At 40.4% G+C, this 13,478-nt stretch overlaps 1 protein-coding gene across 3 annotated transcripts in view; it reads left to right on the top strand.

The window, feature by feature from the left end:
• Window positions 1-253: 253 nt before the first annotated feature.
• Window positions 254-13,478, top strand: part of oxsr1b (oxidative stress responsive kinase 1b) — a 250,226-nt gene continuing 237,001 nt past the window's right edge. Inside the window, exon 1 of one of the 3 annotated variants that reach the window (XR_005943301.1) lies at window positions 254-711. Coding sequence is in view for 2 of the 3 variants with exons in the window: in XM_041189580.1 (XP_041045514.1) it covers window positions 642-711 (70 nt within the window). In the remaining variant the exon portion in view is untranslated. The remainder of the gene's footprint in view (window positions 712-13,478) is intronic. The other 2 variants (XM_041189580.1, XM_041189579.1) reach the window with 2 other exon arrangements.

Below are 13,478 nucleotides of genomic sequence, written 5' to 3'. Positions count from 1 at the left end.
CAGGCCATTTTGTGAAAAGAGGATTTATATTTTCTATTGTGGCTGGCCTTAAACTGACGTGTAATTTTAACGGTTTGTCCATTTTTTTCCAGTTAACCCATGGGGGGAAAAGTGGGCGGACAATGTTCATCACATTATTCACGCGCATCTCAACGCACTGACGTCACCACGCAACAAGACACGCGCGAAGCAAACAGCCGGCGTCCCAGAACGCAACCGCCCCCACCCTCCCCGCCACCGCTGAACCAGAGGGTGGGGGCGTCCTCGGCGCACGCCTCTCAGCGCGAGTGACGTCTTCGCACCGCCCTAGAGGCATTGATGGACAGCTGCCATAGCCAATAGCTGCCCACAAAGGTAAAGGGGCGGGAGCTGGAGGCGTCGTATGAGAGCTAGGAAGGAGAGGCGGTTGGGAGGCATGGTAACTCCAGCTAGTGGTAAAGTTTGCGGATTGGAAGTATTTGTGTCTGTGCGAAGGAGCGAGAGGGACCGAGTAAAGGGGAGTTGATCCGGCAGCGCCAGGTCTGGGGCCTTCTGTTCAGCAAGGACGGGCAGGGGACAGAGAAATAAAGGCCACGCGTTATAACCCATCATAACAGAGTGAAGTAGGAAGCGCGGAGGCTGCAGTATCATCCCCAGGCACAATGTCCGAGGACCCCAGCTCTTTGCCCTGGTCTATCTTGAGGGAGGATTATGAACTCAAAGAGGTGATTGGTAAGTTATTTAAAATGCAACTTTATTTGTTCATTTTTTTTGCACAAGGTATAAAGGATATTCCTGAGCAAACAGGACGTGTGAATTGGATTTAGTTGCAGCCACTCAGAACAGGCCTCTGGGCGCCCTGCAAAAATAAAATACACCTAATGAAAGATTTGAAGCTGCTATGTGTTTGTAGTTTATTTTAGTCATGATTTTTAATGGAAAGTTTTTTTGCAGCACCCCAATTTGTTTATTTTGGAAAATAAATTCCGAACAACGAAACAGTTGGTTATTATTTGAGGGAAAGGCCTAATGCAGCTGGCCTTTAATGTGATTTTTTTGTGTTTAATAATTTATTCGCCTATTAAATGGAGACTAGTGCAGCATCATGGGGCTTGTGTCTGGATGGGGTAGGCCGATATTTATTTATTGCAGTTTTTATATTGAATTTTCAGTTCCGTCTGTAGAATAGGTCCGTTGCGAATCAAACAAGGCCTTGGACATAAGGAGAATGAAATGCAGTGTCTTAAAATCTATACATCGTCTTTAACGAGGCTCTGAATGCCACGTTATAAATCAGCTGATTGACTCTTAAACAAATGTCTGCAAGTTAATGAACAGGCCATTTTGTGAAAAGAGGATTTATGTTTTCTATTGTGGCTTGCAGTAATTAAGTTGACGTGTAATTTTAATGGTTTGTCCATATTTTTCATAATGTAAGCTTTCCCAGAGATCTCAAATATTCCAGTGCAGCTCTTTTTAACGTTTTGAATATTTGGAGTTAAATTAGTCACTAATTCATGTTTCAAAATCTATAATAAGGGAGCCTATCTGCATAATTTCAGTTCCAATAAGTGGTGTCTTTTTAAAAAAAATTAAAAGTACTTAAAATTACTACTGGTACTGTAATAATTAACTTGATGGGATGAGGAATGCTTTTCCTTGTGTACTATGGCCATGATTCCCCGGTAATGTTTTGAAAATGCAGGGGGAATGTGCTGCCCTGACATAACTTGGGGGGGGGGGGTCCATATTCGGCACCCTTTGATCTTGAATTTTACATAAGGAAATGGGCTCAATCTGTGGAAACAGGGACTCTTGCTTGAGCTGGGTTCTTCTCTGTTTTGGGGCTGGTGCTGGTGGCAAGGTTAGGTGGGGTGGGAGGAGGAGTGTGGGTGGGGCAGTGAGGGGGTGGGGCATTGCAGTGATATTCTTTGTTTCCTGCCTTCCAATAATTGGTTTCTATGCTGCTCAGCAGTGACATAAGTGCTTAGAAATTGTAGATAACTCTCTCAACTGCTTTTTTTAATTGAGAACCAAGGTGGAAAAAAACAAACTGAAGTCTAGAAGCAGGATTTATATAATACCTGTTATATACAGTTTATCATTTCTATAAGAATGGATTAGGGACAGTGCATAAACTTGCAGTTTTTAAAACGTTGTTCCCTTGAAGAGGGCCATCTCAAATGTTGGTTTATTAGTGGGGCTAGCAGACTAAAAGTGAATCCTAAAAATAATAATTTCTATATAATTATAATTGCGCTTGGAATTATCCTTTTATTTGTACACATTTACAATTTAGAAGTGGATAAGAGGGTTATTTCCTACTGAATTGATCTCCACAATCTGGCTTTAACCCCTCTCTGCTCCTTTTTCCCCCACCCCCACCCCCACCCCACTTTATCTGACAATTGAACTCAGCTACCACTACTTGCAGTAGTTATTTGGGTAATGTATGTTTGCTTTCATATTGAGTAAAAAAAATGAAGAGCATTGTGTGTGATTGAAGGCAGCATAGTACATCAGTTTCATTTTTATTCTGTTGGGAAAGCATGGAGAGATTGTGCACATCTACATGAAAATAAATTAGGAGGGAACACCTTCCTATCAAGCCTGTTGCCAACCTTGAGCAGGACAACTGCAGCTCACAATCTCAGCTGGTTGCTTGTGCAGATAAGTTTGGGAGGAAGACTTAAAGGAGAAGTGTCTTCACCAAATTCATTGGCTGTTGTCAGGTGTGGAGGAATTTGAGCATAACTGTACAGTTCTGATTCTGTAGAGTAACGTAATACTTTTAATGTTTAGATTTTTCCAGTTCACATCTAACCCAACAGCTTTTACCTTGACTAGACATTGGAATGGCAACGTTCAAATGTATATTTTTAATAAGTAGGCTTCAGGTACTAAAATTGTTGTGTTACCAATGCTATTGTCCTATACTTGTAAGGGCTATTTGTATCACTTGCTGCTTCTGTCAGCCAGATGACTACATAACGTGACATATTACAGTATAAAAATGCCAATTAAGGTTTACCACTCCTTTTCATAAATAGAGAATAATGGGCACCTAAGTGAGTAATTGCAAGGCAGCAACCTCAATTTGATCATCAGTTTATGTTGACTGAAAAATTGAAGCAAAAATTGTGTGGCCTGTTAAAGCGCCTCATGTCTTTCAGAAACATCAAAAGCATTTCACATGCAGCTAATTGTTTTTTAGTCGATGATTATTATAAGAGAAACCCTTTGAGGAATTCTTCTGATGAACTGTAACTTGAGGCTCCTGTCTATTTCAGCTACTCGGGTGGATTTTAAAGATTGTTGAATGCAGGGAGGTTCCCAGATGGCATGGTGGACATGCCTTCCCTCTCAAATAGACTAATCATTCAATTCTGATTACTTTTTGTGAGGTACTGCTGATGCAGAATTTCTGCCCTGTTTGCCTTCTGAACAGTCAGTCACAGCCTTTCAGAAGTAACTTTGTGAAAAGCTTTGAAGCATTGCAAAGTAGCAGGCCTGTGATTGGCTTGTAATCACTTTGGTTTAGCTTTGTTGGAAATTGTGATTTTTTTTTTCCAATTTGATTACTTTGTGTCAGCATTAACCACTTGTGGAGAGGTTCAGAAACAACAACTTGCACTTCTCTGAAGCTCTATTTATATATAACCAAGCAAAGCTCCCTTTATCCTGTCCCAATAAAATGCTTTAACATCTAACCTTCAGGACCTATACCACGTCAGGCTTTATTCCTCCAGTTTTTCTGAATGTGATTTTGCCATTTTATATTGAGTGCTTGTGCTAACTAGCACAAGACCTGAGTTGAAACTGCTCAAAATCATTAAGACTTACAGCCAGAAAAGAGATGTAACTTTTAACTCGTGCAACAATTTTGCAATTTTCCAGAAGTGAATCCACTGTTACTTAGTCCTATTTTTTTTAAATTAGCATTTCTTTTTCTTGCTGGTCACTGGAAATTATTACTGACACTATTTCCATTTTGTCAGTGAACCAACAGTTGATCATTTTTAAAGTTATAATAATGTTGTTCACCAGGTTAAACAGGTCATGTCATAACCAGTTTGAAAAAAGTCAGAACTTGGAATGCTTTGCCACAAGAAATTGTTGAGGTAAAAGCAAAATACTGCAGATGCTGGAAATCTGGAATAAAAATTGCTGGAAAAACTCAGCAGGTCTGACAGCATCTGTGGAGAGGAATACAGTTAATGTTTCGAGTCCGTATGATAGTTGAGGTAGATGCCTCTTAACGAAACAGTTGTAGCTGTGGAAGAGAAGGCTATGGGGAGAGAAGTGGACTCTAGATTGAGTTATGGACTGGCAGTATAATAGCATGGAGGGGAAAATTTGCCATCTGATGTGCTCTAACTTCTATTTTAATATCTAGTGCAAATGGATAGTTCATAACTAACTGTACAAACACAATTGTAATGTTTATTTCCCCTTGATTTATTGAATCAGGTCACTTGTGGAAATATTTATAATTCTCTGCAATTCAAGTACGTGTTTATTTAAATAAAAATGCATGTCCTAACGCTGTGCCTGCATTGGGTTCCAGTGAGTAATATTAGTCTCATGATTGCATTCCCTGTCAATACTGAATGTCCTTTTTGAAGCAGGCCTGCATTTCCTGAATATGATTTCCTAACGGCTTACAATGCTGGACATTTATAAAGTGGTGTTAGATGGATGTATGGAGCTATTGTTAGGATTCTAAAGCTAGGAGTCTTATTGCTTGCTGGGTTTTGGCCATTAATGGATTAAGTAGGTCAAACTAGAGGGAGTTTAGACTTTGGTGCTTTACTGCTTTATGGAATATTTACTTTACTGTGCCAGTGACACTAAGGAAACCTTAGTACTGGACCAAACCGTTTCATCTAATTGATGGACTGTCTACTGCACTTGTTTGAGTCCTGGGATGTCTGTTTTGATGCATCTCAATTTCATTGCAGAATCACTTCAATGGAAACAATTTCTGCTACAGTCTTTTTCTGAATTTATCTAAGTGGTGATCAGCTGAAAGATTTAGTCAAAATATTTTTACTGCATCTGGTAGATCATACAACACAAAGAAGCCATTCAGCCCATCGTGCCTGCACCAGCTCTTGAAAGAGTTCCCAATTATTCCCATTATACTGCCCCTTTTGAAAGGATTGCACAAACTTACAGTACAGAAACAGGCATTTGGCCCAGCTATTTTATGACAGTAATAACGTTTCACATGAACATCATCTCAGTTTACCTCCATCTAGCCATGTTATCATAACCTGTTCCTTTCTCGTGTACTTATCCAGCTTCCACTTAAATGTATCTATGCTATTTGGCTCACTACTCCATGAGGTAGCATGTTCCACATTCTTATCCCATAGCGGATTTTTATTTTTCAAGACTATGTTCAATTCCTTTTAGAAAATTTCTATGGAATATGCTTCCACCAACGGCATATGCTTCCATTTGAGGCAGTCCATTTCAGAAAAGAACAAAAAACAGTTGCAGTAGGCCATTCAGCCCTTGAGTCTGCTCCGTCACCCAATAAAATCATGCCTGATCATTGTCTCAGCTACACCTTGTCACACTATACCAAATCCTTTAATTCCCTGACATCCAAAAATCCTTCACTCCCTGACTTGAATATATTTAATGAGTTAGCATCCATAGCTTTGAGGTAGAGAATTCCAACTCCTCTGAATGAAGAAATTACTCCTCAGTCCTAAACAGCCAACTCCTTATTCTGAGACAGTGGCACCTAGTTCTGGACTCCCCAATCAGAGGAAACATCTTCCAATGCTATAAGCCCTTTAACAACTGGCTGAAGAAACAGAATGTATTACAACCAAATTTGATACAAAGATAGGGAGAATGGGCAGGAAAATGAACTTCAGGTCAAGATCAGATATTGAATGGTGCAGGATGGAGCAGGCTCAAGGGCCTATATGACTACTCCTATTTCTTAGGTTCAATCCATGGTGGAACAGGTGTTCCTAACACTCGCTGATTGGGTTCACATGAAAAACTAACCACCAACTTATCTACAGCTGTCACCTGCAACCATTTGCTTCTGGAAACCTTTTTGAAAACTCTTTTTTGCAGAAGGCACTAGGAGGTCCCAGTGTTGTCTTCTTTAGGTTCATTGTTTTTAGAGAGTTAATATGTGACTAAGGTTTGTAAAGAATTTAAGCACATGGCTCCAGTGATCTCAAACTGCGAGGGGAAGCATCGAGATTCAGTCACTTATCTGTCTCTGCCAAGTTTATTTGATAACTTTTTTTTATTTCTCTCTCCTCTCCTGAATGCATTGATTTGTGGAAGTATATAATTCTCTAGGTGCTGGCCACTTAACATCTTGCCCAAGTGTTGCCTTCAGTATGGATCATAACAGTGAGTATTGATGTGCTATTTAACTGCAGGAACATTGTAGACATACCAGATCTTATTGTTGTGTGCAGTTTTTGTTTATTGATAATGACCAAAAATGGGGAAAATTGTGGTAGCCCTTTTCACTTCTCCCTAATTGAGGAGCACTGAAGACGATTATGTAGTGCTCAATTGCCAACGCGGCTGCGATTAGTCTACTGCATGGGCTGCGGCAGTTCACAAGGCAGCTCATTGCAGCCTTTCTCGGGCAATTAGAGATGGACAATAAATACTGGCTTTGCTAGTGATGTCCACATCCCGTGAACAAATTTTAAAAGTCTGTGCTAAATTAACTATTTAAATTTACTGTATGTAGTACTATCATAAAGGTCATTTTGAAATTTTCTCTTTAAATGCATTAGAGATTGATGTCGCACTTAGCTGTGGAACAATGATGTTAAACTTGACACTACAGCATTGTGTGACAGTTGTGTCTAGTTCTTTGTGTGCTGGGAGAATATAGGATAATCATGGGATTAACAGTTTAGTATAGGGGGTTTCTGCAAGACCACTGATATTATCAGAGGGGCTCAAATGTTCTTGAATTCCTGTTATATCTCCAAAATTCTCTGTCATGTCAACCCTGTGACTCCATATAATCTAGCCAACTGTGCCAGCTGTATCATTTTACCCTTGAATGGATAGAATTGAATGCTTAAAAAGAACAGACAAATACAGTTACTAGGGTTTGCTCCAATATGATCTTTTCATTCTCGGGTTTTGCACTGTTGTGCAGTACACCTGAATGTGTGGTCTTAAAGAAATGGCTAGTTGAGATAGTTGATGCATTGGTTTTAATTTTCCAAAATTCACTAGATTCTGGGAAGGTGCCATTAGATTGGAAGATAGCAAAAGTATCTTAAATCTTTATTCAAAAAGAGAGGGAGACAAAGCAGGAAACTATAGGCCAGTTAGTTAACATCTGACATAGGGAAGATGTTAGAACCATTAAGGACACTATAACAGGGCACTTGGATAAATTCAAGGTAATCAGGCAGAGTCAACATGGTTTTGCGAAAGGGAAATCATGTTTAACCAATTTATTGGAGTTCTTTAAGGAACAAATCAAAGGCAGATTTAGATTACATCCAACTATACCACACTATCACATACTCAAATACAGAATCCCCTACACCTCCCTGGATATCCTGAACTGTCCTGTGACAAAAAAACAGATTCTTCAACAGCAGCATAATGCTGTATATCATTAGGTTTTACCTCACTCTAAAATGTAATACACTATCACCTGAACATCTAGCTGTGGATAAAAGAGAACTGGTGGATGTGCTGGACTTAGATTTCCAGAAAGTATTTGATAAGGTGCCTCCCCAAAGATTATTGCGGAAAATAAAAGCTAATGGTGTAGGGTATAACACACTGGTATGGGTAGACAATTGGCTAGCTAGCAGGAAGCAGTAGGCATTAATGGCTCATTTTCTGGTTGCAAGAGTGGTGTGCTGGGGCCTCAACTCTTAACAATTTATATAAATGACTTGGATGAAGGGACTGATGGTATAGTTGCTAAATTTGCTGATGACACGTAGGTAGGAAAATAAGTTGTGAAGAGGATGAAAGGAAACTATAAAAGGATGTAGCTAGGTTAGGCAAGTGGGTAGAGATCTGGCAAATGGAGTAGAATGTAGGAAAATGTGAGGCGGTCCATTTTGGCAGGATGAATTAAAAAAAAAAAGGGCATATTATCTAAACAGTGAGAGATTATAGAGCTCTGTGATGCCGAGGGACCTGAGTATTCTAGTGCATGAATCACAAAAAGTTAGTGTGCAGATGCAGCAAGTAATTAGCAAAACGAATAGAATGTTATTGTTTATTGTGAGGGGAATTGAATACAAGAGTAGGGAGGCTATGCTTCAGTTATATAGAGCACTAATGAGACAACATGTGGCGCACTTTACCATATTGGTTTCCTTATCTAAGGAAAGATCTATGCATTGGAAGCAGTTCAGAGAAGGTTTACTAGATTAATACTTGGAGTAGGTATGTTATCTTATGAGGAAAGGCTGGACAGGCTAGGCTTGTATCCACTGGAGTTTAGAAGAGTAAGTGGTGACTTGATTGAAACATGTAAGATCTTAAGTGGACTTGACAAGGTGAATGTGGAAAGGATATTTCCTCTTGTGGGAGAATCTATAACTTGGGTCACCGTTTCAAAATAAGGGGTCATCGATGTAGGACAGAGATGAGGAAAATGATTTTTCTGAGGGTTGAGAGACTTTGGAATTCTCTTCCTCCAAAAGGTGGTTGAGACAGAGTCCTTGAATATCTTTAAGGCAAAAGTAGATAGATTCTTAATAAGCATGTGGGTGAAAGGTTACTGGGGGGTAGGCAGGAATGAGCTTAAAATCATGTTGGCCATGATCTTATTGAATGGAGGCGCAAACTTGAGGGGCCAAGTGGCCTACTCCTAATTTGTATGTTTTCTGTAGGCTATTTGAATGTAAAGGTATTGCAGTTAAGCCTGATCTCAAAGTTCACAGGTTGAAAGCACGTACAACAGGATTGCTGGATAGTGATCAAGAGCTAATTTCTGTTAGTGCCATTTCCTGATAATCACAGCTAGATGTTCAGGTGATAGTGTATTACATTTTAGAGTGAGGTAAAACCTAATGATATACAGCATTATGCTGCTGTTGAAGAATCTGTTTTTTTGTCACAGGACAGTTCAGGATATCCAGGGAGGTGTAGGGGATTCTGTATTTGAGTATGTGATAGTGTGGTATAGTTGGATGTAATCTAAATCTGCCTTTGATTTGTCCAATCATCAGAGGAGCACTCCCAGTGTCACATGCTTCTGTTTCTTGCCTAGCTATTGCAGTATCTTGTGCATAGTTGGTAGTTTAGTACTGTTGGGCTATGCTTGGAAGACTCTTCAATCATTTTTCATTTTTCATCTCATCAACTTGAGAAGAATTTGAGCCCAGGTGTATGAAATCAAAGGGTAGTATCTAACTCACCGCATCACTCAACCCACTGCTTTAGTGAAAATGCACAGGCATCAGAACTATTTTTAGCCTCAGCCTGGTTGCAAGCATTCTTTAAAAAAAATGACTCTCAGGATGTTGGTGTCACTAGCAACACTGATGTTTTTTGCCCATTCCTGGTTGCCCCGTGTTTTTGGTATGTCTGAGTGACTTCCTTAGGCCATCTTTGAGGGTAGTTAAGATACATGCAAACTGATGTGATTGAATTTAAAGATAGATCAGACCAAGTAAGGATGGCAGGTTTCCTTCCCTAAAAGATATGATTGAACCACATAGGTATCTACAACAATCTGGTAGTAGCTTTTTATTTCCAGGTATTTTTTAACTGAATTCAAATTCTTCCATCCCACTGACAGATGATAAACTTACATCTGTGGTCTTTGTAAGACATGGGATAAGTATGTTATAACAAGCCAATCAAGTTTAAAACAAGATATTTCTCAAAATGACAGTATGAAAGTGGATACAAAACCAGTTTGCCAGTTATATCTAAGGGAATAGCGGTAGCACAACCCATCACACTGCCTGGCTCCATCTACAAGGTGAAACCCATTTGCAAACAAAAATCTGTGTGTTTCCTTTTGAGGGGCAAAAAAATCAGCAATCGGATGTTTTTGCGATGGGCTGTTGTATATTTGTAGGTCCAGAGGATGCTTCATGTGCTTGAAGGGGTGGAGGTAAATTCAAAGCAAATCTGCTGAAACAATATTTGTGTGTGCATAGTCAATCTAGTGGAACAAGCTCCCTAGGGAGAGGCTAGATGCATTTAGTATTGATTCATTCAAATGAAAATTACATAAGTTACATTTTGGGATAGAGTTATGAGTAATTTGAGACCAGACGGAGAACTGCAGCATGCTTGGAAAGAATAGGTGACTTTGAGCGTTTGGTTCCAAAGCTCTCCCACTTTGGGATTTCCTTTGAAGCATGCTTCGGTCTGTTCTACACTAATTGATAGAAATTTGATTGCTATTAGTCAACAACTCTGTTATAATGTTGTGCAACTACTAGAATAACAGAAGGCATTCTAGATGGACCCTTTTTTTTCTGCCTAGCCAGTTCTATGTATCTATACATATACTCACCTTACTTTAGAAAGCGGTTTCACTTGAGAAAGAGGTTTGAAATATTGTTCTGTTTTTGATCTCTTAATGTTTAAACTGTAACCTCTTTTCCTGCTTTTAGAATTAAATCAAAATATTTCAGTTTCTAGTTTGCAATTGCATAAAGTAAACATACTTTAGGAATGTGAATTACATCCCTTAAGTGAAATGTTCTAATCCCTGGCTCGTATAGGTTTGAGCATATAGAACAGGCTAGCCGTAAGAGAGCACTAATGCCTCTGAATCAACAGCCTTGTTTGAAAAACCTGCTGCTTGTGTTTTCATAATCTCTGTGATAGTCCTTCTGTGCACAAGGCATCGACCACTCAAAATGGGATCAACAACGCAATCATTCAAAAACAGAATTACCTGGAAAAACTCAGCAGGTCTGGCAGCATCGGCGGAGAAGAAAAGAGTTGACGTTTCGAGTCCTCATGACCCTTCGACAGAACTAGAACAACGCGATCATTCATTTAAGGACACACACAGGTCTTCACTATACAGAAACCTTCTTCAGACTGCCAACATACAGAAGTCACATGCTGTGTTACATCACTTCCTTTACACTGCTGTACATTAGAAACATAACCACACCTCTTTGGTATAGCACAATGCTGCTTGTGGCTGGTTTTCGAAATGAGACTCTTGGCTCCCAATATTAGTCAGCAATCTTGGCTCAGTTGGTAGGAACCTCACCTCTGGGTCAGGAGGTGTTTGACATTTATCTCTGCCCCAGGGCACGATACGCTTAGCACATAATTGAGGCAGCATTGCATTGTAAGACAGTACCACTTTTTTGATGAAATGTTTAAACAAAAATCTTTAATACCTAGTCAGATGGATCTGTGTAAAATCTGTGGGTTTGTATTAGGGTCTGGAAGGATGAGAGAAACTGGCTTTAAAAGCTGCCTTCATCTGATCAGTAAATATGGCGTAGGAATAGTTGGCTGAACAGTTGAGCTTTGTCCACAGAAAATTTGTATTTGCCTTTTACTGCAATGTCTTATTCATAGCATTGACACCCTCAGTTAAGTACATTAAAGCTCCTTAGCCAGTTTTTGTAGCATGTTGACCATAGCTTCTTGAACAGAGGCTTTCCTCAAAAAGTGAGTGGCATTTTATTTCAGAATTGATCAGGATAAGTGCTAGAAAATCCATGTGAGTAAATGTTGCATGAGAATAGAACTGGTTCAGCTTTGATTCTGGAAGACCAGAGTATAAGGGGGTAGAAGTTAGATTTCCGATGTAACAAACCTGGTTGATCACAGTACAGTGAATTGAGAACAGTTCTGGAAATCACATCTTAGGAAGGCTAAAATGGCCTTGGAAGGGATGTTGTAGATTTACCAGATTGATACCTAGACTCCCAAGGATTAATTTACGAGGGGAAATTAAACTAGGGTGAATTCCCTGGAATTCTGAAGGTTAAGAGGCGATTTGATTCAAGTTTTAAAGATATTAAGATAGAACTGATAAGAGAACCTAGTTTTGCTGGTTAGGGAGTCTGACTGAGGGCGTAGCCTAAAAATTAAAGCCAGAAGTTTCAGGAGCGAAACTGGGGGAAGAACTTCTACATACGAAGGGTGGTAAAAGTTTGGAATACTCTTCTGCAAATGGCAGTTGATAGGTCAGTTATTACTTTAAATCTGATATTGATAGATTCTTGTTAATTAAGGTATTGGGGTTATAGACAAAAGCAAAAAACTGCTGATGCTGGAAATCCAAAACAAAAATACCTGGAAAAACTCAGCAGGTCTGGCAGCATCTGCAGAGAGGAGCACAGTTAACGTTTCGAGTCTGAATGACCCTTCAACGGAACTAAGTAAAAATAGAAAAGAGGTGAAATATAAGTTGGATGGGGGGGTCGGTGGGACAAGAGGAGCTGGATAGAGGGCCAGTGATAGGTGGAGATAGCCAAAAGATGTCACAGACAAAAGGATAAAGAGGTGTTGAAGGTGGTGATATTATCTAAAGGAATGTGCTAATTAAGGGTAGAAAGCAGGACGAGCAAGGTACAGATAGCCCTAGTGTGGGTAGGGTGGGGGGAAGGGATCAAAATAGGCTAAAAGGTAGAGACAAAACAATGGATGGAAATACACTTAAAAATAATGGAAGTAGGTGGGAAAAGAAAGATCTATATAAATTATTGGAAAAAAACAAAAAGGAGGGGGAAAATCGGAAAGGGGGTGGGGATGGTGGAGAGAGTTCACGATCTAAGATTGTTGAACTCAATATTCAGTCCGGAAGGCTGTAAAGTGCCTAGTCGGAAGATGAGGTGCTGTTCCTCCAGTTTGCGTTGAGCTTCACTGGAACAATGCAGCAAGCCAAGGAGGGACATGTGGGCATGAGAGCAGGGTGGAGTGTTGAAATGGCAAGCGACAGGGATGTCTGGGTAATGCTTGCGGACAGACCGAAGGTGTGCTGCAAAGCGGTCGCCCAGTCTGCGTTTGGTGTCTCCAATGTAGAGGAAACTGCATTGCGAGCAACGAATGCAGTAGACTAAGTTGAGGGAAGTGCAAGTGAAATGCTGCTTCACTTGAAAGGAGTTTTTGGGCCCTTGGACGGTGAGGAGAGGGGAAGTAAAAGGGCAGGTGTTGCACCTTCTGCAGTTGCATGGGAAGGTGCCGTGGGAGGGGGTTGAAGTGTAGGGGGTGGTGGAGGAGTGGACCAGTGTGTCCTGGAGGGAACGATCCCTGCGGAATGCTGCTGGGGGGGTGAAGGGAAGATGTGTTTGGTGGTGGCATCATACTGGAGTTGTCGGAAATGGCAGAGGCTGGTGGGGTGATAAATGAGGACAAGGGGGACCCTATCATGTTTCTGGGAGGGCCCTGTTGAGGGCCCTGTCAACCACCGTGGGTGGAAAACCTCGGTTAAGGAAGAAGGAGGACATGTCAGAGGAACTGTTTTTGAAGGTAGCATCATCAGAACAGATGCGAAGGAGGCGAACGAATTAAGAGAATGGGATGGAGTCCTT

This window comes from Carcharodon carcharias, chromosome 6 (assembly GCF_017639515.1).
Source record: "Carcharodon carcharias isolate sCarCar2 chromosome 6, sCarCar2.pri, whole genome shotgun sequence".
Lineage (NCBI taxonomy): Eukaryota > Metazoa > Chordata > Chondrichthyes > Lamniformes > Lamnidae > Carcharodon > Carcharodon carcharias.
This window is presented reverse-complemented; position numbering and strand designations above follow the sequence as displayed.